This window comes from Mercurialis annua, linkage group LG8 (assembly GCF_937616625.2).
Source record: "Mercurialis annua linkage group LG8, ddMerAnnu1.2, whole genome shotgun sequence".
NCBI classification, from domain to species: Eukaryota; Viridiplantae; Streptophyta; class Magnoliopsida; order Malpighiales; family Euphorbiaceae; genus Mercurialis; species Mercurialis annua.
In genome coordinates, this window is record NC_065577.1 from 37,453,655 (window position 1) to 37,478,506 (window position 24,852).

General features: G+C 32.5%; 4 protein-coding genes across 7 annotated transcripts; 2 read left to right on the forward strand and 2 right to left on the reverse strand.

The window, feature by feature from the left end:
* Positions 1-9,492: 9,492 nt before the first annotated feature.
* On the forward strand, positions 9,493-11,192 carry LOC126662019 (auxin response factor 4-like). The gene is made up of 2 exons (XM_050355905.2): positions 9,493-9,844; positions 10,887-11,192. The coding sequence occupies exons 1-2, from the start codon at positions 9,548-9,550 to the stop codon at positions 11,190-11,192; spliced, it is 603 nt and encodes a 200-aa protein (XP_050211862.1). The 5' UTR covers positions 9,493-9,547.
* A 2,031-nt stretch (positions 11,193-13,223) lies between these two features.
* On the forward strand, positions 13,224-14,858 carry LOC126662020 (disease resistance protein RPM1-like). Its single transcript, XM_050355906.1, has one exon. It carries the CDS (start codon positions 13,224-13,226, stop codon positions 14,856-14,858), a length of 1,635 nt encoding a protein of 544 aa, XP_050211863.1.
* A 225-nt stretch (positions 14,859-15,083) lies between these two features.
* LOC126660175 (protein IN2-1 homolog B) lies at positions 15,084-17,888 on the reverse strand. 3 transcript variants are annotated; one of them, XM_050353524.2, is made up of 10 exons: positions 17,692-17,887; positions 17,523-17,594; positions 17,376-17,436; positions 17,015-17,101; positions 16,524-16,622; positions 16,343-16,442; positions 16,199-16,275; positions 15,855-15,962; positions 15,459-15,539; positions 15,084-15,341 (listed from the first exon to the last, which is right to left on the reverse strand). In XM_050353524.2, exons 1-10 carry the CDS (start codon positions 17,853-17,855, stop codon positions 15,330-15,332), a joined length of 861 nt encoding a protein of 286 aa, XP_050209481.1. In that variant the 5' UTR covers positions 17,856-17,887; the 3' UTR covers positions 15,084-15,329. The 3 variants fall into 3 exon arrangements, with proteins under 3 accessions (XP_050209481.1, XP_055959964.1, XP_050209480.1); XM_056103989.1 differs by lacking the exon at positions 16,524-16,622 and having other exon boundaries at positions 17,692-17,888; XM_050353523.2 differs by lacking the exon at positions 15,084-15,341 and having other exon boundaries at positions 15,435-15,539; positions 17,692-17,888.
* A 1,343-nt stretch (positions 17,889-19,231) lies between these two features.
* LOC126660897 (probable protein phosphatase 2C 38) lies at positions 19,232-23,889 on the reverse strand. Of its 2 annotated transcripts, none has more exons than XM_050354603.2 (6): positions 23,622-23,889; positions 23,441-23,489; positions 22,465-22,956; positions 21,064-21,446; positions 20,019-20,255; positions 19,232-19,805 (listed from the first exon to the last, which is right to left on the reverse strand). In XM_050354603.2, exons 3-6 carry the CDS (start codon positions 22,787-22,789, stop codon positions 19,575-19,577), a joined length of 1,176 nt encoding a protein of 391 aa, XP_050210560.1. In that variant the 5' UTR covers positions 22,790-22,956; positions 23,441-23,489; positions 23,622-23,889; the 3' UTR covers positions 19,232-19,574. The 2 variants fall into 2 exon arrangements, with proteins under 2 accessions (XP_050210560.1, XP_050210561.1); XM_050354604.2 differs by having other exon boundaries at positions 21,064-21,431; positions 23,622-23,885.
* Between the last annotated feature and the right edge of the window lie 963 nt (positions 23,890-24,852).

Here is a 24,852-nt window from a genome sequence, read left to right on the forward strand (position 1 = left end):
TGCCTTCTGGAGGATTTTTCGTAATGGTTGGTCGGTCCGTACAATGACTTGGTGCCCTTCGAAGTAATGTCGGAGCTTGATGGTGGCGGTGTATACGCACAGCGCCAGCTTCTCCAACTTCGGCTATCTCAGCTCCGCATCTCTGAGTACTTTGCTAATGTAGTAGATCGGGTATTGTTCTCCTCCTTTTTCCGACACCAATACTCCTGCTATTGTTTCGTCAGAGCAAGAGATGTATAAATATAACACGTCGCCCGGATCCGATCTCGCCAACAGTGGGGGCGAGGATAGGAAGCTTTTCAATTCCTCAAACGCCTGCTGGCATTCTGCTGTCCATGTGAAGTTCTTGATCTGTTTCAGGGTTTTGAAGAAAGGCAGACATCGTTTTGCCGAGCAGGACATGAACCGACCTAGAGCCCTGATCCGGCCGTTGAGCTTCTGGACTTCATGTATGCTCCGTGGCGGTGTCATTTTTAAGATCGCTTCGATTTTATCTGGGTTAGCCTCGATACCCCGCTGAGAGACCATGTATCCCAAGAACTTGCCTGCCGGTACTCCGAATACGCACTTTTCCGGATTGAGTTTTAGCTGGTATCTCTTTAGCGTCTCCAGGACTATCTTCACATCTGTTGGGTGGTCTTCAGCTCGGATGCTTTTGATGATCATGTCATCCACATAAACTTCCATGTGTTTTCCTATCTGATCTCTGAATATTGAGTTCACCAGCCGCTGATATGTGGCTCCTGCGTTCTTCAGACCGAAGGGCATCATCTTGTAACAAAATAATCCCTGGTCCGTTATGAAGGCCGTCTTCTCCTGATCTTCAGGTGCCATGGGTATCTGATGATATCCCGCCTTGGCATCTAGGAATGTATAGAGGGCGTGACCTGCTGTGGAGTCTACTAACTGATCAATGTGTGGAAGTGGGAAATTATCTTTGGGGCATGCTTTATTCAGATCTGTGAAGTCCACGCACATTCGGTAAGTGCCATTGGACTTTTTTACCATCACCACATTTGCTACCCACTTGGGGTAATAGGCGTCTTTGATCACGTTTGCTGCTTTTAACCGGGCGACCTCTTCTGCGATGGCGAGTTGTTTTTCGGGCGAGTGCCTTCTCTTCTTCTGTATCACTGCCTTCGCGTCGGTCGCTATGTTTAACCGATGACATATGACGTCCGGGTCTACTCCGATCAATTCGTCTGTTGTCCAGGCAAAGGAGTCTCCAAGCGATCTGAGGTTTTCTGTCAGAGATCGTTTGATTTCTTCTTCTAGCTCATCTCCCACTTCTATCTCCTTTCCTGGGGATAATTCGATTTTCGCGGTTCGCCCATAATGCTCCGCCCTTTCCTTCTTCTCTGGAGGCTCCATTGTTAGTACTGGCAAGGTTATATGTACTTTCCTGAGAGCTGTGAAGTATGCTTCTCTGGCTGACTTTTGGCATCCTCTGACTTCGGCATCGCCTTCTCTGGTTGGGATTTTCATCAGTAGGTACCTCATGCAAATAGATGCGCACGTATCGTGCAAGAGTGGCCTTCCGAGAATTGCGTTGTATGCGAAATCCATATTGACCACCATGAATTCTGCTCGGATCTCTTTGTAGATCTCTCCATCCCCTAGTTGGATGTTTATCTCCAGTGATCCTTCCACCTGTACAGATTTGCCTCCTAGTCCCACCAGTGGAGTAGAGACATGTGTCAAATTTTCTTTCTTGAGTCCAATTCTGCCGAACACCTCCATCGTGATCATGTTTACCGAACTTCCCGTGTCTACAAGCATCCGAGATACCTCGAAATTGTTGAGTCGCCCCTTGACAACTAGGGCGTCCTCATAGGGGACTGATAAGCCATGACTATCGCCCTCCGAAAAAGATACGCTTCTGAATTTCTTAGCATTCGGTGCACCTGGGCTAACTGAGTAGACTGTTCTTGCAGCTTTCTTTCTTGTAGTATTGCTGTCTCCTCCGGTCGATCCGCCCATTATTACGTTAACCACGCCTGCTGGCTCTGGTCTGGGTCTTCTGGCGATTTCTTCTTTCCGCTCTTTCTTTCTTTCTGATTCCGTCTCTCTGGCTTCGGTGTCCCTTTTTACGAACTGGGAAAGGGATCCCCTTTCTATCAGCTTCTCTATCTCCTCCTTCAGGTGCCAGCATTCATCTGTGGTGTGGCCGTTGTCTCTGTGAAATTCACAGTATTTGCTATTGTCTCTTTTGCTGGCTGATGCAGCGTTCATCTTCCTTGGCCATCTGACCTTCTCTCGGCTGTCTTTTACCCAAAACAGTACGTTGGTTCTGGTTGTGTTCAGGGGCGTATATCGCCTATCTTCGTCTTTTTTCCTTTTATTTCTGAAATGGTCGTTGCCTTTTTCTCCGAACCTCTTTCCTATGGGCGATCTGTCCCCATTTCTTCTTTCTGCAAACGTTCGTTCTTCTACCCGTCCGAGGCGATTCTCTATCTCTCTCTGGCCATCATCCACTCTGATCTGTGTATGTGCGATGGTCATCAGTGTGGTAAATGATTTTGGTGATTTAGCCAACAATTCCTTTCGTAGGTCGGAGTTGGTAGTTCCATTGAGTAATGCTGTGTAGGCGATCTCCTGGCTCAGGTCTTCTATCTGCATCGCCTCCTTATTGAATCTTTCTACATACTTCCTGAGTGTATCTCCTTCCCATTGCATGATGGCCAGCAGGTCTGTGGACAGCTTCTTTTGAGGGATGCATGCTACGAATCTAGCCTGGAAAAGTCCTGAGAATTGTTTGAACGTCAGCACTGATCCTGGCTTTAAGCTCTGGTACCATTCCTGCGCCAGACCTTTTAAGGTAGTAGGAAAAAGTTTGCATAGTACGTGATCCAAGTTTGTCTGAACATTGATCACCGCTTGGAATTTGTGAATATGGCTCTTGGGACAGCCTGTTCCATCGTATGACTCCAAATTTGGGGGGTATCTGAACTTTGTAGGGAACTCGTGAGAGATGATGAAATCTGCCAGTGGTGAGTCACTTCGAAGAGAGATGTCTACGTCTTCACATCTTATTCCAAGCCTGCTCATGACTTGGCGGACTTTTTCCTCCAGATGCTCTTCTCCGCCTTTAAGGGTGTGTTGTTCATCCATCCAACGTTCTTCGTCTGGAATTACGATGGGGGCATTTTGTTTCTTTGCGGAATTTTCAGGGGCACCTTCCTCTCGCATCGGTTCTTTTCCCTTGTCCATGGTTGACGTTGACTTCTGTACTGGTGATTTCGCTGATCCCTGCTCTGGTGATTTTAACGAGATACTCTGTTTGATGTCTTTGAGTAGACTGGTGATTTCTAGGAAAGCCTTGAACATTGCTTGGTTGTTGATTGGCTCTTCATCAGGTGCTATGGCTATCGGAGGTATCGTCTGTCTAATCGCCAGGGGGTCGCTGGTTTCTCCTTCTTCGCTGGTTGGGGGAAACAGATTTAGGGCCGGTGGTTCTGTTTTCCTGTCTTCTCTGTTGGTAGCTGGTAGAGTATTATCTCGTGGGGGATCCATTCTTGAAAAAGCAAATTCTGAAAAGTATCTAAAAGGAACGACGAAACTAATAAGTTCCACGCTCACCGCACCAAATGATACAGGTTGATCTTTAAAGGGTCGCCCGTACTGTTTTTCCTGCACAAGTAACAAATATAAGCTCAAAGGACCTCAGGCTTTCTCAGCCTGAAAGCCACTCTGATGCTTAAGTCAGAGAGGGTTTTTTGGTAGGTAAATGAATGTAAGAGTATTTAAGTCTGATTTGTGCTTACCCTTCTCAGCATTCGGTGGCTTCCTTTTATAATGAGTTTAAGGCGGTTGTTATCTGGGAAATCGTGGGTTTATCCCACGATTATTGATAATGGTGAAGGCACGTTCCCGATTATCCCGGGTAGTGGGTGTCAGGGAACGGAGTGGATGAGGTTGTCTAAATGGCAGACCTGGATAAGTCCGCCCGAGACAGACATGGGCGATACTCGTTGGAGACCCGTTGGGCGAGCATAGCATTCGTTAGGCGATGCTTGGAGTTCGGATATTATTAGGTCGGCATCAATTGCTATTTTAGTTTATTGTACATTAAACTTTTGAAATTTAATTACATTTTAAAACTAAATAAAATAATTTATATGAAATTTGTATATTATAATTTAGATTTTTTTATGTTGAAGATTTAAACCTTTTTTTATATGTGAAATTTATTAGTGCTAGAGCGAAATAAAAGTTATATTACAAGTGAAATATTAAAATTGATAGATGAGTAATGCACAGTAAAAATTCATTGTGCAGCGATACAAATTTATGTCTAATCATGTTTTTAAATTTTTCTATATAATTACCAGATAAGAAGAAATGTTATTATGTCTGAATTATATGATAATATATGAGTTTGTACTTTATTTAATAATGTATTAATTAATTTTTGTGGAGTTGGAATTTTATAATAGTTAATAAATTTTTAATAAAATGATTACAATCCTTAATTGAAGAATCCTCTGGTATTTTGAATGCGGATAAATAAAAAAAATACCAATATAGTGTAATGTCGATGATATTATTCATGATTACGGTGAACGTAAGCTTATTTGTCCATATGAGCCTAGTATTAGCGATGATGTTTGTACGAAATATTTTTTTATCCAAGGGATATAATTTCTAGAAAGACAATTTAGAAAAAAGAAAATAAGTTATAAGGAGTAATATAGTGTTCCTAAAAACATTATATATTACTCATCTTTTCAAATAAGTTTAATTGGGTAGAATAAGTTTATTTTTTAATTTTGTATATCAATTTTTTTGACCTTCGGTTGTATTTTCACATTAGAAAAATTAATAACTTATATTTTTTAATATATATTTTTGTGGTTTTAATATTCTAATTATTATTAATTAATTTGTACCCTACCTCAATTTTAGATCTGGCTTCGTCACTGTTAGAGAGAGAGGTAAATGGAAATAAAATTGTAAAATGAAAAATCAACCCTTTTCTATTTATATATTCATTTCCTATTTACACTCTCAGATTAGAATTCAAATTCCTAAGAATATGAGAGCAATAGATGTTTATACTGAACATCAACTTATTTATAAATAGTTGAAATTTATTGGTCTTGCATATGGTATACCAGCAGTGGCAGATACAGGAATTTTTTCCAGCCCTGGCTAAATAGTATGTAATTAAAAAATAAATAAACCTAAGACTTACTTAGAATACTTAGTCACTTTTTTGATTTTTTTATAAATAAATCAAGTTAAAAATCTAAAAAATAAAATTGAATATAGTTATATGTTGCACGGAAACGGAAACGGACACCGCTAAACGACTTCGTCCAAAATACAGAAAATGGAAACAGTACATGTCAATAATAAAAATATAGAGATATTTATATATTATAAATTATAAAATTTTATATATACATTAAAATTTATTTATAAATAACATATTTTTATATAAACAAATTACTATTACACTACATAAGATTTGTTGGAAAATAATTACATATATTAATTTATAAGTAGCTCGTTAAAAAATATTTTGGATAGTTCTACAATTTTTTAGGAAATAGGTTTCTTAAGAGAAAACTATTATTTATAAAAATGGTCTCGAAACATTTTCAGAGAGTTTTTGAGAATTTCGGAAATAGAAACGTTTCCGAAACGGAGAAACACACTTTTCTCAAGATTTTCGTGCATCATAGAATGCATAATAAGTCAAATAAATAAACTAAATAAAATTATACAAATAATTTTTTTTTTTTAAAAAGACTTACTCAAAATTGGAAATTACTTAGGAGTAATTGATTTCGGGGGAGAATTTGGAATTAAAAAATTTAGGTTAGAAAATGTAGGAATAAAATTACTAATTTGAAAAATTAGGTTAAATAATTTGATTAAGAATTTAGAATGATTAGAAATTTGATGGAAGTTGTAATTAATTAAGAATTTGGTGAAAATTGAAGAATTAAATTGAAAAATATTCAATTTGTGCTTGCTGGAGCACTGAAGTGGAATGCTTCAAACAGTAAGGATCAAATGGGCCCTTTTTGTTTTTGAGAGATTTAGGAATTTACCTAAAATAACAAAATAATAGGATTTTATACTTCAACATGAAAAAGTCAGCACAAATACATCAGAGTTTTAACTTTATTTGAATTTTTCTCTCCATGTTCTAAATATTTGTTATTATACTCTCTTTATGCAATTATTTCTCACACTCTCTTTCTCTCTCTGCGCGTCAGCCTTTGCACATGCAGACCACTGTTCTTTTATTCTTTTTAATTACCAATCTTTTTACTCATCTTTATACACTTACCTGTTTGTGTTTTTTTCTTCTTTAAATTATTTATTAATATTTTTTTATTTGTTTAATTTTTTTTATTGTCCTTCATTCTTTAAACTAATTATAAATATTTTTTTAATTATACCTGATGTCTTTTTTCCTTTATCTCTTTAACTTTTTAAAATAATATTATCATAATATTTTCACAAAATTAATATAGTTTATTTTTAAAATTTTAAATTACTTAAAAAGGATGTTAATAATAAAAAAATAAATTTTTATAAAATATTTGAATATATTTAGTATGAAAATATTTAATTTTTTTATTTAATTATTATATATGTAATTTGTTTTTTATGCATGTGTCATATTATCATAAAACCTTATCATACTATTATTTTCACATTATCATCTCGTTATCAATAATGTTTTTGTAAATTTTTTTCAAGCAGGGATCATATTATCATAAAACCTTATCATATTATTATCTTCACATTATCATCTCGTTATCATAATTTTTCTGTAATTTTTTTTTCATGCAGATATCATATTATCATACTATTATCATTTTATTATTAACATTATCATACTATTATCTTCATATTATCATCTTGTTATCGTATTTTTTTTATAATTATTTTTCATGAAGGTGTCATATTATCATACTATTATCATTTTATTATCATAAAATTTTACCATATTAATATCTTCACATTATCATCTCGTTATCATAATTATTCTCATAATTTTTTTATGCAAATATCATATGATCATACTATTATCATTTTATTATTAACATTATCATACTATTATTTTCACATTATCATCTCGTTATCATAATTTTTATGAAATGTCTTTCCATATAGGTATTATATTATCATACTATTATCATAACTTTATTATTTTATTATTTTATATTTTTACATACGTTATCATCCAATTATCATAACCTTATCATACTTCATTATCATCTAGTTATCATAATGCAGTGTTATGATAACGACATGAAAATGTAGTGATATCAACATGATAATCAGACAGTATTTTATCATACATTATTATAGATATTATCATAATCATATAGGTACCATAAATATTATCATCTCGGTATTATATGATAACGACACGGTATTGTTATGATAATGATATGATAATCAAACATAATTTTCTTCATAAAATCTTTTTTTTCTGCAATATTGTGATAACTACATGATAATGCAGTGATACTCATATGATAATCAGACGTTGTTTTTATAAAAAAAATATTTTTCTCTTCAGTTTTATGATAATGATATGATAATGCAGTGATAAATCAGATGCAGTTTTTTTTTGCAGAAACTCGTTTTTTTGTGCAGAAAATCATTTTTTTTCATCATAACATCGTTTTTATGCAGATTTTTAGATTAAAGTTGAAAAGAATCAAGAGTAATTTATTTAGATCTGAAAGTTAAAATAAATTGTATTTATCAACACGGATTAAGAAAAAAATCGCTAAAAATCAAATATTAAAGAACGGTGAAACGACAATGAAACGATGGCGGAGCGACAGCAGATCGATGAAGGAACGACAACGAAAAAAAGAATAAAAATGGAGAAGAAAAGAAGAAGAAAGAAGACGAAAAGAAAAAAAATGGTGGAAAAAAAAGAAAACAGAGAAGATAAAGAAGACGAAAGAGAAAAGAAAGAGAAAGAGAAAGAAAAGTGACAGGTGTTATGGTAAAATATAATTACAGTAAAAGATATATGATAAGAGTAAAATAATAATAAAAAGTAGGTATAATTATAATATAAACATGTTTTAGAGTAAAAAAATAACTATATTAAAAGGGTGAGATATTTTCTCTATCTTTTTCTTATTGAGGTAGGAAATCATATTATTTTTAAAAAGATAGTATTTTTCCTAATTTTCTCTTTGTTTTTTTAACTCTAAAGAGGCCAAGATGTTGGCCTTTTAAAAGTAGAAAAAGAAAAAGGAAGGGTTTTCTTCTTCTTTCTCACGCAGTCAGCCTATCCTTCTTTGCCGGCAGCCATGGCTGAAAGTCTACACACCATCACCGGCGTTCATCAGTTCTTCAAATTTTCGGCGATAGCCCGGGCTTGAGCCTATCCGAGCCTGAACCTAGATTCGCCCTTGTATACCAGTATCAATATTAAATATGCATAATAAAATTAAAATTATACAAATTAGATAAATTATAGCATAACTGCATGAACAGTATATGTACAAATTAGAAAATATTATAACATAAATAAACATTTCGACATATGAAGTCCTTAAATTATAAACATTTTAAAATTCTGTTTTTCAAACTATTTATAAATATATATATATTAAAAATTGAAAATTTATTTTGGGACATTTCAAATAATATTATATATTTTAAAGTTAAAAATTTGAAAGTTGTCCCACTAATATGAGGCTTAATTCCTTAAAAAACCCCCACCTTGCACTTTTTCTTCGTTTATACCCTGACCTTGTAAAAACACCATTTGTACCCAATTTTGGGTTTTTATGTTTCATCTCTACCCAAAAGCATTAAATTGTACTTTTTTCATTTGGAAAAGAGTTTAAAACATACTTTTTTCTATTTTAAAATATACAAATAAATCCTTAAACTTAAAAAATAATCAAATACATCCAAATAATTAATTAATTTTTTTAATTTGATAAAATAATAAAAAATTAAAAAAAATATTATTATTTTTAATTTTTTTTGTCGGAAATATTTTTAAAAAAGTTGAAAAAATTAAAAAAAATCGAAATATTTTTTAAAAAAACTAAAAAAAATTATTATTATTTTTAATTTTTTTTGTCGGAAATATTTTTAAAAAAGTTGAAAAAATTAAAAAAAATTCGAAATATTTTTTAAAAAAACTAAAAAAAATTATTATTATTTTTAATTTTTTGAAAAAGATGGTATTTTTGTACTATTAATAACATTAATATCTAATTCGTATATAAGTTAAAAATGAAGGATTGTTTTAAACTTTTTTTCAAATGAAAAGAGTACAATTTAATGCTTTTGGGTAGAGATGAAACATAAAAACTCAAAATTGGGTACAAATGGTGTTTTTACAAGGTCAGGGTATAAACGAAAAAAAAATGCAAGGTGGGGGTTTTTTAAGAAATTAAGCCCTAATATGATCTAATTTCAATATGTTTCTATACAACCTTCCATGGCCTTTCAGTACCAATTGAATATAATAATATCTCCACATTATTCCGATCTTCCATTTTGATAATTTCTTTCCGGGCAAAAATCTCTCTCTAATTCTTGAATGGGAAGAAACGAGCAAGATTTCTGTCCATTTTTGTTTCCCTCCACCACCGTCTATGCCTATCCATCTTCTTCTCCGTCGTCAACATCACCTTCATCGACGCCGCCGCCAACTTATTCGAGCAGTACTCATTCTTCTTCTCATCATTCTTATTCTTCGCTCAGTATTACTTCTCCATTCAAATTATATCCTTCAACTACACAATTTTCTTCCACGGCAGACGGCGCAAATCTTAATCGGCAATGCACCAAAGAAATAATGGTTGATGGAGCCAGCAATACCGTCAATTTTCTGCAGGTACTCTAATAGTATTGTTTTATAAGTAAGCAAATTGTATATTTCTTTCCGTATATAATATTTTTCGCATTTGATAAATTATTTTGGTTAATAATATTTATCATTTTAAAATATTAAAAGAATATTAGTTTTTATTTTTCAAGTGTGCCCCTTGTTAGCTTATTGAATGCTACAATCACATAAATAAAAATAATAATCATAAATATCAATAAATTTTAAGATAGAAATAATTTAGTAAAACTATTTATAACTTAAAATATAACCAACCTGAGAGAATAATTTTTTTATATAATTATTTAAAAAATAAAAATAATTATTATTCTCTCGACTTTAATTGATGGGACATTACTTTTATTTTTCTTGTTTCAAACTAGTGACAATAATTTATTAATTAAGTGACTTATTATTATATTATCCTCATTAAAGTAGAATGCATTAGAAACAAAATAAATTATTATATAAAGATAGAAAGTGCCACTGTATTAAACAAGGATAAAGTTGATAACTTTTAACAAATTAACCTCATTTTGTCGATGTAATTAATTATTTTTTTTAAGTTAAAACATTTATCATAAATTATATATTAATTTAAAATGAAAAAAATTAAAATTATTACTTATACGTGGGGGTATTACATTTTAAATAACACATCTCTTAACTCACAACAACAAATAATTGATTTTTTGATTCTGATAGTTTAAAATATAATTACCATGCTTCAACTAAAATAAATTTATTAGGATTATTTTGCCAATATCACTATTCCTTACGCACATTAAATAGTTCCCTATATTTAAACACACCGAACCCATAAATAAGAAGAGAAGTAAAATTCAAATTTAGCATTCAAATTCATACACAGTTACAATATAGTTGTGCTTGGTCCGGGGGGACCGATATACACATAAAAAATGTGAATTAAAGACAGAAATGGAGAGAGTGAATATAATGCGAGTAAAAAAAAACAACAGCTTAACTCAATCTTGTGTTTAATTTAAATTAAAATGAGAATAAAAAATAATTTGAATGTGGTAACTTGCAGACGAGGGACATTCATGGCAAAGCTCAAAATGGTTCAACGAGGAGCTGTACAAAGGTTCACAAACAGGGGTTCCCAGTTGGCAGGTCTGTTGATCTTACCAAGTTCAACAACTATACTGAGTTGACAGCCGAGTTGGATTGGTTGTTTGAGTTTGATGGTGCATTAGTGGATCCAAATCCAATGAAGAACTGGGTGATTGTGTATACTGACATTGAGGATGATTTGATACTTTTTGGAAATGATCCATGGCAGGAATTTGTGAGCATGGTTCGAAAGATTTACATCTATAAAAGGGAGATGACATAAATTACATGTATTTGAGTGAGTGTCGCCAATTCATGTTAATAAGATAACTTAGAATTCAAAACTTTGTTATTCTATTTGAACTTATGTCTATTGTAATTTTTATTTATATGACTCGTTATATATGAATCAGTAAATTTAATGTTTTGTTTTTAATATTTATTATTTCCTGCGTCTCAAAATGATGGCTATTAATCAGCTATTTCACTTCAATTTAGAGTCCCCTATCACTAAACGGCCTTAATTTTAAAATCGGCCGCTAAACTCCCTAAATCTTATCTAATGATCAACTAAACCCTTTTTACTGTAAATTGACCAAAATACCCCTAATATCAATAAGAAAAAAAAATCAAACCAACCAATTCTAATATCACCCATCTAACCAACCAAATTTAAAGTAACTCATTCAACCAAATCAAATCTAAAATCACTCAATTAATCAAATCAAACCTATAAATCACTAATTTACCCAACTAAATCAAACTATTCGATCGGAAACCGCCACCTCTTTTCCGGCCACCGCCGTCATCCATCACCGGAAAATAATCCGTCGACAAATTAAATAAATAATTTTTTACATTTTAAATTATTATTTATTTTTAAAAAATATAAAAAATAACTAGAGAAGACGAATAGGGACCCGTTCATCTTCTCCGATGAACAGACTCACTGCTAACATGTTGTTTTAAAAAAAAAGGCTTATTTTCCCTTTTTAAAAAAATGTTAGGAACTTATTCGCTTTTTTTTATATACACTAAGGGCTTATTTGCTCTTTTGTAGACTTTAGGAGCATAGTTCTCGTGATCCCAAACATTAGGGGTATATTTGCTCCTTTTCCCTTTAATAATTGAATGTTTTTAAAGGCTTAATTATTTAAAAGACCCCCTTTAACTTCTTTTTCGTTTATACATTGACCTAGGAAAATTGTCACATATACTCATGACCTTGTCTTTATGTTTCACCTCTACCCTCGAAGTATTAAATTTATCTCTTTTCATTTAAAAAAAGTTTAAAATAGTCCTTCATTTTTAGTATATATTCTAATTACATGTCAATATTATTAATTATACAAAAACACCTTCTTCTTTAATAAAATCAATTAATCATTATTATTTAATTATTCCCGACCTATAACCGTACTCCAATTTTAGAATCCGCTATCAAAACTAAAAAACGTAAAAAAACTCTTTAAACAAAATTAAATTAATTTTTTTAAAAAAAAAAATTCCACCCACCACTACTGTCCTTCTTCCGTAGAAGGAGGAACCGTCGTCCTCCTTCCAACTCCATGGAAAGGAGGAACAAGTTGTTCCTCCTTTCCATGGAGGAGCAGCTGCTCCTCCTTTTCCGGCGTCCGTTTCGAAAATTGTTTTTTTATTAATAATATTAGCGGTTTTTTAAATTGGAGTATAATTATAGGTTGTAACTAAAAAAATATTTTATTTGTTTTATTTTATTTAAATTAAAAATAATAATTAATTTTAGGACTTATTTGAACGTTTTTAAAGATGAAGTATTTGTTTGTAATTTTTTTATTAGAAAAAGGTATAAAATAACCCTTATATTTAGTTGTTTTTAATAAATTATTTTTTTTTGAAATTTAGGGTAGAGGTGAAACATAAAGACAATGTCATGAGTATTTGTGACAATTTTCTTAGGTCAGGTTATAAACGAAAACAAAATTAAAGGTGAGGGTTTTTTTAAGTAATTAAGCCATTTTTAAACAAATGGGAACACGGCACTGTCAAATGGAAATAAATAACACAGAAGTATATTTTTTTTTTATAATTAGAGAGGAAGTAGTGAGACCCGAACACGAGACCTTTTGCATGTGGCTATTACTTAGTATGCTACAAGAGCACCGGCAACGCAGAAGTATAGTTAAAACCTCCGATATTAAAAAGTAGAACTGACAGAGTCCCAAATTTTATTAAAATCCCCAAACTTTTGCAAATTGTCAATACAAAATCTCAAAAAAAAAAAACAGAAATCTTTCATTTTGATTTATTGATCTCAGATCTAATCCACAAAACTATGCCTCACTTAAGCTTCCGTCGAGAAACAGATGACCGGAACGAGACGTATTTCGCAGAGAAGTCAAGCAGAAGAGCTACTAACTCCACAAAATTATGTAAGAATTCTTGTTTATCAAACTTTCAAAAGCTTTTCTGCAAAAAGAAATACTATGACAAGCTTCCCCATCATCTCAAGTCTTGCTTAGATTACATTTCTATCATCAATTTTTGTAAAAGACATGAACTGGTTCGGCTTTTGCTGGCCGAAGGTCTGATACCAGATAGATCAGGGGAAAGCATGGAGGATGTTGCAGAGAATATTATTGATGAGTTAATTCAGCTAGGACTGCTTGTAGAAGAACGCTACTTAGAAACTCTAGAAGTTGTCGAACCATATAATAATATATGTAGTCTTGAAGTAGATGAACACAAATTTATGTCTAAAGCTCAACATTTACCTGTACATGCTGTTGTCAATTTCGACGAGAGCAGCCCTCGGTCTATTGATTTTAAGAACCTCAGGATTTGTAGTCTGTCTTTGAATGCTCGGGTCAGTTGGGGTTCTCGTCGAGGTCTATCCTTGGAGTTTATGCAAGATATCTGCAAGTTGCAGTTTTTGGTGGTGTTGAGAATATTTGCTGTCATTGAATCCATTCCTGATGAAGTGGGAAATTTGGTTAACCTCAAGTATTTGGAGTTGGCCATGTGTGTAAATCTGGATAATCTGCCGCGGACTTTAGGTAATCTTCTAAAACTTCAAACTCTGGAGCTATCGTACTCTGGAAAACTACGAGAACTACCGGCGGATGTGCTGGAACTTCAACAGCTGAGGCACCTTCTACTTGGCGACGTCAATGACTTGGGAGTCAGAGTTCCCAAAGGGATTGGAAAGCTGGTAAATCTCCAAACATGCTATGGCGTGTGTGCTGGATACGGCATTGCTAATGAATTAGCTACTTTAACCCAACTACGTAGATTCGGTGCTAACTGTGTCTCTGAAGGTCATTCTACTGAGCTAGCTGCAGCTATTATGAACATGCAAAACCTTCTCTCATTGTCTTTACAAGCAGAGGACGCATTGGTTGATGGTGAATACAGAGGTGTTTTGCCTCAATTTGAAAACTTTTCCCCTCCGCATCTTATTCAAGAGCTGAATTTACGAGGAGCTCTAATTGAAATACCAAGCTGGGTTGCTTCCATGGAGAACCTCACGAGTTTAACTTTATATAAATCTAATTTATCACAGGACGAAGTTTCTCTTCTTCAACATCTTCCCAAATTAAAATATTTGTATTTACAAGAAGCATATGATGCAAAGATCATCGGCAAAGAATTTTGCGAGGCAGGGGGTTTTCCGAAGCTAGAAACTTTAAAATTTGTTTCTGAGCATCTTGTGGAGTGGGCTGAGATAGTGAACCGGGCTTTTCCGAGTTTAAGGTATCTCGTATTTCGTGGATGTGTGAATTTTAGGTTTGTTACAGAGGATTTACAGAATATTTCCACGCTTCAAGAACTAACTTTCTGGGCAGTACATGAAGACCTTGTAAGGCAACTACAAGGCAAAGACAGGCACAAGGTTAAACGAATTCCAAAAGTGAACTACTTTCCCCTTGAAAATTATAGGAGACGGTCAACCTGGGAGGAGAAAATATAATGCTTGACGTTGTTTCGGGGTGATTGTTCGGGTTTTTTTCCGAAAATTAGCGCCAGTAAAGAACTTGTAATAAATTCATACATTTTCAGTGAGAATTTTAAGTTTAAATATTCGCCAAGAAATAAATATTAAATATTAAATTAAAAGTAATTTGACATAATAATATAGAACTATAATTATTTAAATAATAAACTTATATTATACGATGATTATGCTAAGCCAATATAACAAACGACTTTTCCACCGGAAATTTTAAATGTAAGACCGACAATGGTCGTGCAAGAGCGAGTAGGTTTATATTCATGTCTAATAAGAACTACATCACGATTGCTAGAAATGGCATGTCGCCTTGATATTTTGTACAGCGGAAAATTTAAACTGCATAACTACACATTCATCAAGAGGAATCTGCAATTACACCAGAAAAATCACTTTTTACCAACATAATGGATGAAGAGAATAAGACGGAGTTCAACGCTGACCCTGCAATAAGAGATTAAGAAATCAGAAGTTATTGGCATCATCATGTCACAACATTCTGCAATATTTCACAGAACTCCAAGTTCTAGTCACAATTTAGTTAGCAGACATGGGACCTACCAAAAATATTCTCTTGTAGCTCTCAACGTATTCCTTCGGATCTTGCTGGGTCTGATTATAGGCCTCGATTTTGTTCATCTCCTGCATACAAAAAGTTTCATGATACAATGCAAGTAACGAATCACAGACTACACATGATTAAAAACGCAAGATTAAAAAACATAAAATTTATTTATTGAAACAAAAACTAACAGATCTGATTCAAAGTATTAGAGCTATGTAGCACGAAAACAAAAATGCTGAAACAGAATATGGCACAACGATATGTTCTTATAAGAATGAAAATGAGTTAACGAAATGTAACATTCGATGCAATATAGTTTGAGAGGATACAGATCCAATTAAAAAGAAATGACTGGTTAATTATTAAAAATTCATCGGGTGGTTTTATCATACCTCAATCCATGCAGCCAGATTAGGCTTTCCAGCAGTAATGTCATAATTCCTTACTTCCAATAAAGCAGGTTGAAATCTTTCAATGAATGGAGCATATGCAATATCCACCTATACAAAATAGAGCAAATATTTTCTACTCATTCAATTCAATCTAATAAATAAAATTGATTCCGGAACTTTTATATTCGGAAAGGTAATTTCAAATTCAATCTTAATGCTTGAAATTGTACTACTCAACTCTTGATTAAGATAAAAATACTCCGGTTTTCAATTCACAGAAAGCAAATATCAAATGAAAGAGTATAAACAATACAAACTTTTGCATTAGAATTTATGGTTCTTACCAGACTAAATTGCCCAAGGAAAAAGGGTCCATCTTCAAATTTGGTAAGAGATGTCTCAATAAAATCAAGTACAGCACCTGGCGCAGTTCATCAATGTCAACGAGTTATTTATGTTTCTAGCAAATTAATAAATGTTAAACCTACCAGCTTCATTTTCTTCGCCTTTAAATAAAAAAACTAGAGCTTTGTTGAATGAGTCCATGTAGGAAAACAGCTCTTCTGCGAACTCTTTCTTTGCAGGATCCTGAACATCGATGTATTACTATGTTAAGGTTACTAAGATGAAGAGACAAAAACACGAAGCAGAAGAAATTCTGAATATTACATCAGGGGAAAGTGATGGTCCATTAAAATTACTGTCAATGTACTTAATTAAATCCATAGACTCCCCTTTGACTTCATTATTGTGTTCCAATGAAGGTACCTGCATAACATAATTACCCCCATAAGCAATCCAGAAAAAAAGAAAAATAAAAGTTACATAGGTTTTGTGGGATCCTCAGCCTTAATCAACAACGGTAGGATTCATTGCACAAGCAATGGTTACACTTCTCATTGCTACTTTAAAGCTCTGTTGCACAGAAACTTGGCGAGTCCTACGTTTCAGTTCCATTTCCGAAAAACACTTCTAAAACTTTATATATATAACTTATTCTTGTTAAAAATGTCATTTTCTCCATTATCCATTAATGTTTTTCATTTAAGTAATTTTATTTCTGTGCAGCATACCAAAGACTCATTGGTGCATTAGTGAATTCAAAGGCTTGCGAGAAATCAAATAACAATGTAAAGCAAAATGTAGTCACATAGCCTCACCTTGTTAGGAGGGTAGACTTTCTCTTTATACCAGGCAGGCCTATCTTGCAAATTAATAGGCACCAATTTTATCACATCTTGTAATCCCTGCTCTCCACATTTGGTTTAAAACAATAAACAAACGAGTCGAGCACAAAAATATATAATAGGGAAACTTAAATTGATAAACGATAATTTTTACTAGAATATGTCATAGTTTCGGGGTTTCAAAAGCATTTTCAAAAATAGAATTCTTGTTCCGAAAAATAAGTCAATTACTATAATTCTTGTTCCTAAAAGAGAAAATTACTCGAATTGTGCAGAAACATATTCTGATTAATATAAACTAACCCCAACTCATAGAAAAGTTGAAAGAAACAACCTTACAATTACGAGCAATCCACGCACGCTGAGCATACGGGCATGTATACGAAATATACAACCTTAAAAACAAACATAGATATACACAAACTGGTCAGATAAATTACAATCAATCTCCAATAAATCATCACAAAATCAGTATGTTTACCTAGTTGTGCCATCAAAAATTGGAGGTGGCTCTGAAGTAGAAGTTAGAGCAGGTGGAAGAACCTCTTTAACACTTGAACAAACACAAAAAGTTCATAAATTTTAAGAGCTAAAAAAACCAACTAAAAAAAGAAAGAATATTTATTATAAATTTAACATTAGAAGCATACCCAGTAGCCATAGATGCTGAAATGGGAGCAATTCTTGAGGGTTTGAACGAACTATTACTGGAGAACCATGGGACTGTACCATTACTGGAGATTCTTGAATTTCTTTTACAGAAATGGTTAGAAGGTGATGAAAATAGTGATGAACTAACACTAAAAGATGCCATAATTTTTGAGTTTCTATCATTTCATTTACATATTGCAATAGCTTTTTATAATTGTCAAGTGAATGGATAATTACCCACATAATCTTTTTGGATTTTTGCAAAAAAAAAGAAAAAAAAATCTCGTTTTCGTGTATATAGCGACTTATGCATAATGTTTAAGTCTTTTTGACGATTTTTAATGAGTGAAACGATAAAAGATAATGATTTTAAGCTGTAAAGTGCATAGAATTTTTTATCAAATTCTAAAGGCTTAAGGTCTGAAAAACTACCCACCTTTCAAATTTTTTTCAATTGCACCCTCACCTTATAATTTCTTCAATAGCACCCTGTTTCGTATTTTTGGCTTTCAATAGCACCCCGACCTTGTAAAACAATCAATTTTACCCTATTTTGTATTTTTAACTTTCAATAGCACCATAAATCATCAAATTAAACTCATTTATCGAGGACTTATTTGAATTTTTTTTAAGTTAAAGGACTTGTTTAAAAGTGTTCAAGTAGAAAAAAAGTATGATTTCACCTTTAAATTTAGTTTTTTTGAAAATTTTCATCCTTATAGTAATCAAATCATCTAATTTTTTTAATTTAGAGTGCTATTGAAAGCCAAAAATACAAAATAGGGTGTTATTGAAAAAATTACAAGGTGAGGGTGCTATTGAATTTTTTTTGAAAGGTCGGTAGTTTTTCAGACCTTAAGCCAATTCTAAAAGTTGTGAAAAATGAGGGTTTTTTTTTGGCAAATAACCCTTTTTCATGTTTATTAATTTGTTGAATTATAATTCATATTTCTGTAGGTTTTTTTTTATGTGACTAAATCAATTATGCTTATTTTAGCTATTGTTTTATTTATAGCCTGATTTCGTTTTTTAAAAAGTTAATTAATTGCTAGAAATAGATTCAAAGTCATGAATTATTATTTTAACAAAGTTTCTATTATATTAAAAATTATTTTTTATTAAACAAAAATTTGGGTGCATTCTATCTTTACAAACTCTTGATCTCTTGTATTACAAGGCAACCTAACATCCAAGTTCTTCAATAGCAACAGTTGGTTACTGAAATTAACTAATTCTGCATATTCACAACTAAAAAGTTTGAAACATGAGAATTTCATGTCTAAACCGGATCTCCTTCATAAATTTCTCTCACAAAAACTCCACTGCCATTGAATTCTGGAATTCGGAAACCTTTTATCTAAACCGGGTCTTCACGCAAAATTCACTCATGCGAGAGTGGTGTACTATGAACCCGATCAAGACAGAATTTTTTTGTAGAACTCACTGATGTGCTCATTGACGCTAGAACAGTCCGGCATAAACTAAGTCGAGAAACAAACATCTAAATATAAGTCCAAAATACATAGGTAACTCGATGAATTGACACTGAAACGTATTTTCATTGGTTGGTCTCAACTTCAATGACGAAAGTTCAGTAAAATCATAGCTATGATGAGGGATAGCTTAAAAAGTATCATATGCCGGTAACCAGACAACTACTAACAACAACATGCTTTTCAGCATCTGTCTGGGCATCAACTCTACTATTTATAAAGGTCATGACTCGATGTATGTTTCTTAGATGCGTGGCTATACAATAGAAACGAACGGAAAAAATAAAAGAAAAAAATTTATCTGTTTAGACTCTCATCTTTGGAAAAAATAAATCTTGATACAAATAAAGGAATGAGAATTAAGCATCAGGTATGTAGAACCTCTTCACCTAGTTGTTGGCGCTTCCGGTGATACCATTACCTCCTCGGATTGAAATCAGAGGCCCACGGCTACAGCTGCGACTAATCAAATGTGAATCAAGGAACAAAATTATAATTGTTATGTCATCATGAAAATGTCTTCTCACACCACGATCAATCTTTTTCAGATCTGAATATCTCATTTCTCGTTTCTTTGCCGCTTCACGAAGAGCAGCTTTGAGGAGTTTCCTAGCAATACCCTACAAAAACATTAAAAAAAAAAAACATTTAAGAAAAACACCTATACTAAATAATCGCAAATAAAAATAAAATTACTATGCTCAAGAATCGAGTAACAAGAAATAACTACTAATTCTGACAGCTTCATTAATAATTGATCCTTGAGTTTAATAAAAAACAGAGTCATAATCACAAACTAAATCAACGGACAAGCACATGAATAGAAATCTTACATTACGTGGGCAATTGTTGACAATGTCAACTGCTTCCTGATTGCTTAGGTGCTCCCACAGGCCATCCGAAGCAAATATAAGAAATAAATCTTCAGGACAGACTTTCTGAACTGCTATTGTTGGCTCAGCTTTAAGAATCGGTTTACTGAAGGGTTCAGGCAGTCGAAACTTAGCCAAAAGAGGCTCTCTATTAAACTCCGTCCTCTTTAGATAGGCATCACCAATGGATCTTGATACCTGAAGAAGTAGCAAAACACTGTCAACAAAGGAACTATAACTTTAAGCATTCACGAGCAGGCTGCAGAATAGTTTTTATAATATTTTACAGCATAACTCATAGGCATAGAGGCATTCAAAGCATGGCTTCATAATGCGAGCACATAAGCTCGCAATAAATAATTCATAACATTTGTCCTCATGTATCTGTCAAGGATGAACTCCAGGCATTTTAAACGCAATTTAATATCACTAATAGCATCTCAGTTCATGAATCCAGTGCATGCATAAATGCAAACCAAATTCTATCCCTAAAAAGCATAAGCATATCTAATTTACCTACTAAACTTGTTAAAAAATTGATTATCAAATTTAGTTATAAGAGCATGTGTATTTTACCACTAAGAGGTTGGTCTGTTCCGTGCCCCTGGTATTGGACTAGTAGTGTATCGGGTTCAGACTTTACAATTGGTATTAAAAGAACTACTTAGTCCAAGTATGGAGCTAAGTGTTTGAAAATATAATCAATCCTCAAAACATTAAATGCTACCACAAAAATAATTCCATAATGTCAATATAAAGGTAAGTTAACAAGAAAACCACAGGTGTCAAAATGAGGGACAGAAATGAATAGTGAATGATTATCATGGCATACAATCACATGCAAGAAACAAATTTGATCAAATGAAAAACATGACGATAGTGGGTCTCTGCCATAACCAAGACACATTTGATTCAAAATGAATAGAATGCGGGAATAAAAAGATCGCGACTGATTAAAATGAGGCATTAAAAACCAGGTCTACATCAAAAACCTTGAATTGAATACCTGAATCAGACCCTTCACGCGCCAAACCTTATGCTTTAAAACCACAATTTGTGGATCATCGGGATGCAGTGAGTGCAATTCCTCTCTCACAGATTTCATGCTTGCATTGTGTTCATAAGATAGTTGAATAGCTTTGACCTCCTTAGAAGACTTGTCTAATCTTCCTAACACAACACGAGAATCCCCTGCATTTGCTATGTATAGATATCCATTACACAGTATGCCTACCAAACAACAAGCACCAACAGAAGCGATTTGTGGTTTTACGTTCCATTGCTGCTCTACTAGAGAGAGAAACGACTCTTCTGTGGCTAAAAATGCTTTGTTTATAACATCTGCCGACATTCCATGGTTCTCTGACGTAAACTCTGCACCATGAATAGCTGTCAAGTCAGTAAATATATGCATTAGCAACATAAATATTAAAAAGTGGAGCAACAAACAAAAAATTGGCAAAGTTGAGCTCCCACATTCAGCTAAAGTAATTTTATTTGCCTCCAAAACAAAATTGACATGGTTTTTGAACTCCAATGCTAACATAAGTCTTCCTCCATTTAAAATTCACAGAGGATCTTTTAAGTTATAACAATGTTCAACTTTCCATAAACATGGACTCATTTGTGAGATAGTTCTAAGAGAAATGGCTAACTAATCTTTGTATTAAATTTGAAAATGTACTTTTACCAATGTTTCTGAGTAGGTACTTAAATGATAGCGAGATTTATTTTTGCTGGAAAATTTCCATTGAATCATTAAAAGTTCAAACTTTATTTTGCAACAAAATTTGCTGCGAAGAATATCCATATTTGGAGCAGGTGTTTATTCTATGTACATGTCTTTCATAATAGTATAATACAACTTATTTGCACGTCTTGTTCTTTTTAAATCACAAGCCACCGCTCATAGTTCCCATACTATTGTTACCGATTCAAATAACATTTTCTGTATCTACTTCATTACCAGAAGTAACAGCAACAAATCTAAATCAAAATTTTGTAAATGCCAAATGCAATCCATATCATCTTAAACACAACAGTATCTTAAAGTGAAACAATTAATGACCTTCAGTTCTAGTGAGATGAACAGGTCATCTAAGATTTCCCCATTAAATAGGCAAGTTGTGTTCAGACAAAACCGTAAAACAGTTCTTACCAACACTCATAAATTTTCAAAGATCAAGATGAAAGTTAAATAGTAACCATAATCATTCATGTATATGATGTATCGAATTCTGCTCGTGACAAGAAGAAACAGATAATGGCACTTTCAATTGACAGGACAAGAAGAATCAGAACAAACCAGATAGCCAAAGTCAAGCACATACGATATGAGATGTCATAAACTGAAGATTGTTTTTTGGTAAATAGAAAAAATTATTAAGGAAGAGGATTCCAAACATACTCTTAATATTTTGGAAAAGATGCTGATTTACAAACCGGGCTGCTTCTGGACCTCCATGGCCATCATATACTCCTACAAATGTGCCTTGAGGACCTGAATCGACCAGGCTCATTGGCCCTGATTCTAGTTGGCTACAGTCTTCCAGCAAATTGTTTGCTTGAATCACAGCCATTGAGAATTCCCCACTAACATGGTGACCTGAATCTTTGTACCACAACAATCCATCAGCCCGACCGCTAGCATCTCCGCCTCTACTAGAATTTTCACCCTCAACAGAAGGCCTCCAACAAGGTGCAACAATTCTCATCACATTCATTAATACCATTACTTACATATTCGCACCCAAATAACCCAGCGCAAAAACTATTCCTCAGATAGGTATCCGCAGCTATATCAAACGTTAATCTTGGTTCTACTGTCTCTTCAATCTCCAACCCCTCCGAAGAAATTTCAGAAATCAAATATGCATTGATAAATGCAGACACCATTAATCTGTAGCATCACATAGTATTAATATTATATTTCTTGCATCCAATGAAAAACCTATAACATAACGCCTCAGTGACCAAACACGAATATACACCAAATGAAAGCACAATCCACGTATTTAAGATGGATAGGCACACAAATTAAATAACATGTTTAAAGGAAACATAAACATTAAAACAATCAATTCAACCAAACAAATATATTGCATCACACCAAGAATTTAAAAGCCCGCATCATGAATCAATTGAAGAAGATAATAAGCCAAATGCAGGCAATAAATATTATTCATTTTCCATAAAATGCCATAACATAATAATGAGCAGCATACTGAGAATAAAAATATGACATAATCAAGGAACAAACTTTCACATGAAACAATTAAACCATTTTAAGGGTATGTGATGACAACAAAAAAATGAATCCTACAATACTCATAATCATAATCACAAATAAAAAAAATAAAAAAGATGAAAACTTGATCACATACCTTCAAAATTTCAAATCTTCATAGATTTGCCACTGCAAAAACCATCAATCTGAAACAAAAAACATCAAAAAAATAAAAAATGAGCGAAACCCAGAAATCAAAAACAAAAAACTCAAGGACCCAATTAAAGAAAAAAACAAATCAAAAATGGGTTTATAATAAAAATTTAAAAAGATCATACCTTTGCCAATCTTGAAAAAACAAAATTTAAAAAAATAAAAAGTTAGGAAAAATCCTTCAATCAAAGGGGTTAATGAAAAGGAAAAAAGCCCCAAAAAAATGAAGGATTTAGTTGGAGAAAATGATGAAAAGGAAGGGATTTAGAATGTTCTAACAGGTTAAAAAAGGTTGTAATAAAAAAGCAGATCTAGAGAGAGAAAGAATTGTGATTGGTTATGGTTTCTAAAAAATTTAAAATTGTTAAAGTGATAAGAGCATTCTCTTTTCTATAAAATTAAAATCTTTCTGTGGGCTGCTGCTTATTGAAGGGTGGGTTTGATTTTCACTTTTATTATTATTTTTGTTTATCATCTTTTTTGAGGGTTTTTGACTTTGACTTCCAACTAACCCATCATTTTAGGCTCTTTTTTCTCATCATTCTTTCTACTTTTTTTAGTAAATTTAAAACTTTCCCTTTCACTTAATCATTTTTTTATTTTCTTTACTAAGATTTTAATTCTCTTTATTGAATCCATCCAAAGATTAACATATTATTAATCTATCTTAAAATGGTATTTTATGTTTCTATAGATATTACCTATTCTATCTTTTTATTTTGAAATTATTCTATCATAGTTCTATTTTTGAAGAAACATTTTTCTGTAAACATTTTATTTGATTTTTATAATATTTTTAATTAATTTTCTTAGCTTTATTATCTTTTCTAAGCAAATTATTATTATTATTTTTAAAATAAATTTTAAACATTGTGGTCTTTTTAAGATAATTTACCATTAAAAAAACTATTCAAATTTTAAATTTACATATTGTCTTGTATTATAGTAAAAAAAATAGACTAATTTTCTGAAAAATCTCCACCTTTTAGCCCCAATTTGTTTGCACTATGATGCTTCAAAATCACCAATTTCACCAATTTTACCTAAATTTTAAATTTATACTATCATTTTGTTCATCATTGATGATGAACAGAAAGGTCATAATTTAGGTAAAATTAATGATTTTGCAACTTAATGGTGCAAACAAATTGGGGCTAAAAGGTGGGGGTCTGTTTTCCGGCGGCGACTGCGGAGGTTTTCGGTATATTATAATGATATATTAAAAATTTTATTTTATTAATAATATTTATTTGTATTAAATAAAAAATTATTATTAAATTTTATAATTTTGAAAAGAAGAATTATTTATTTTAAATATAACATTAAGTACTATTTAGAATATATATGTTAAAATAT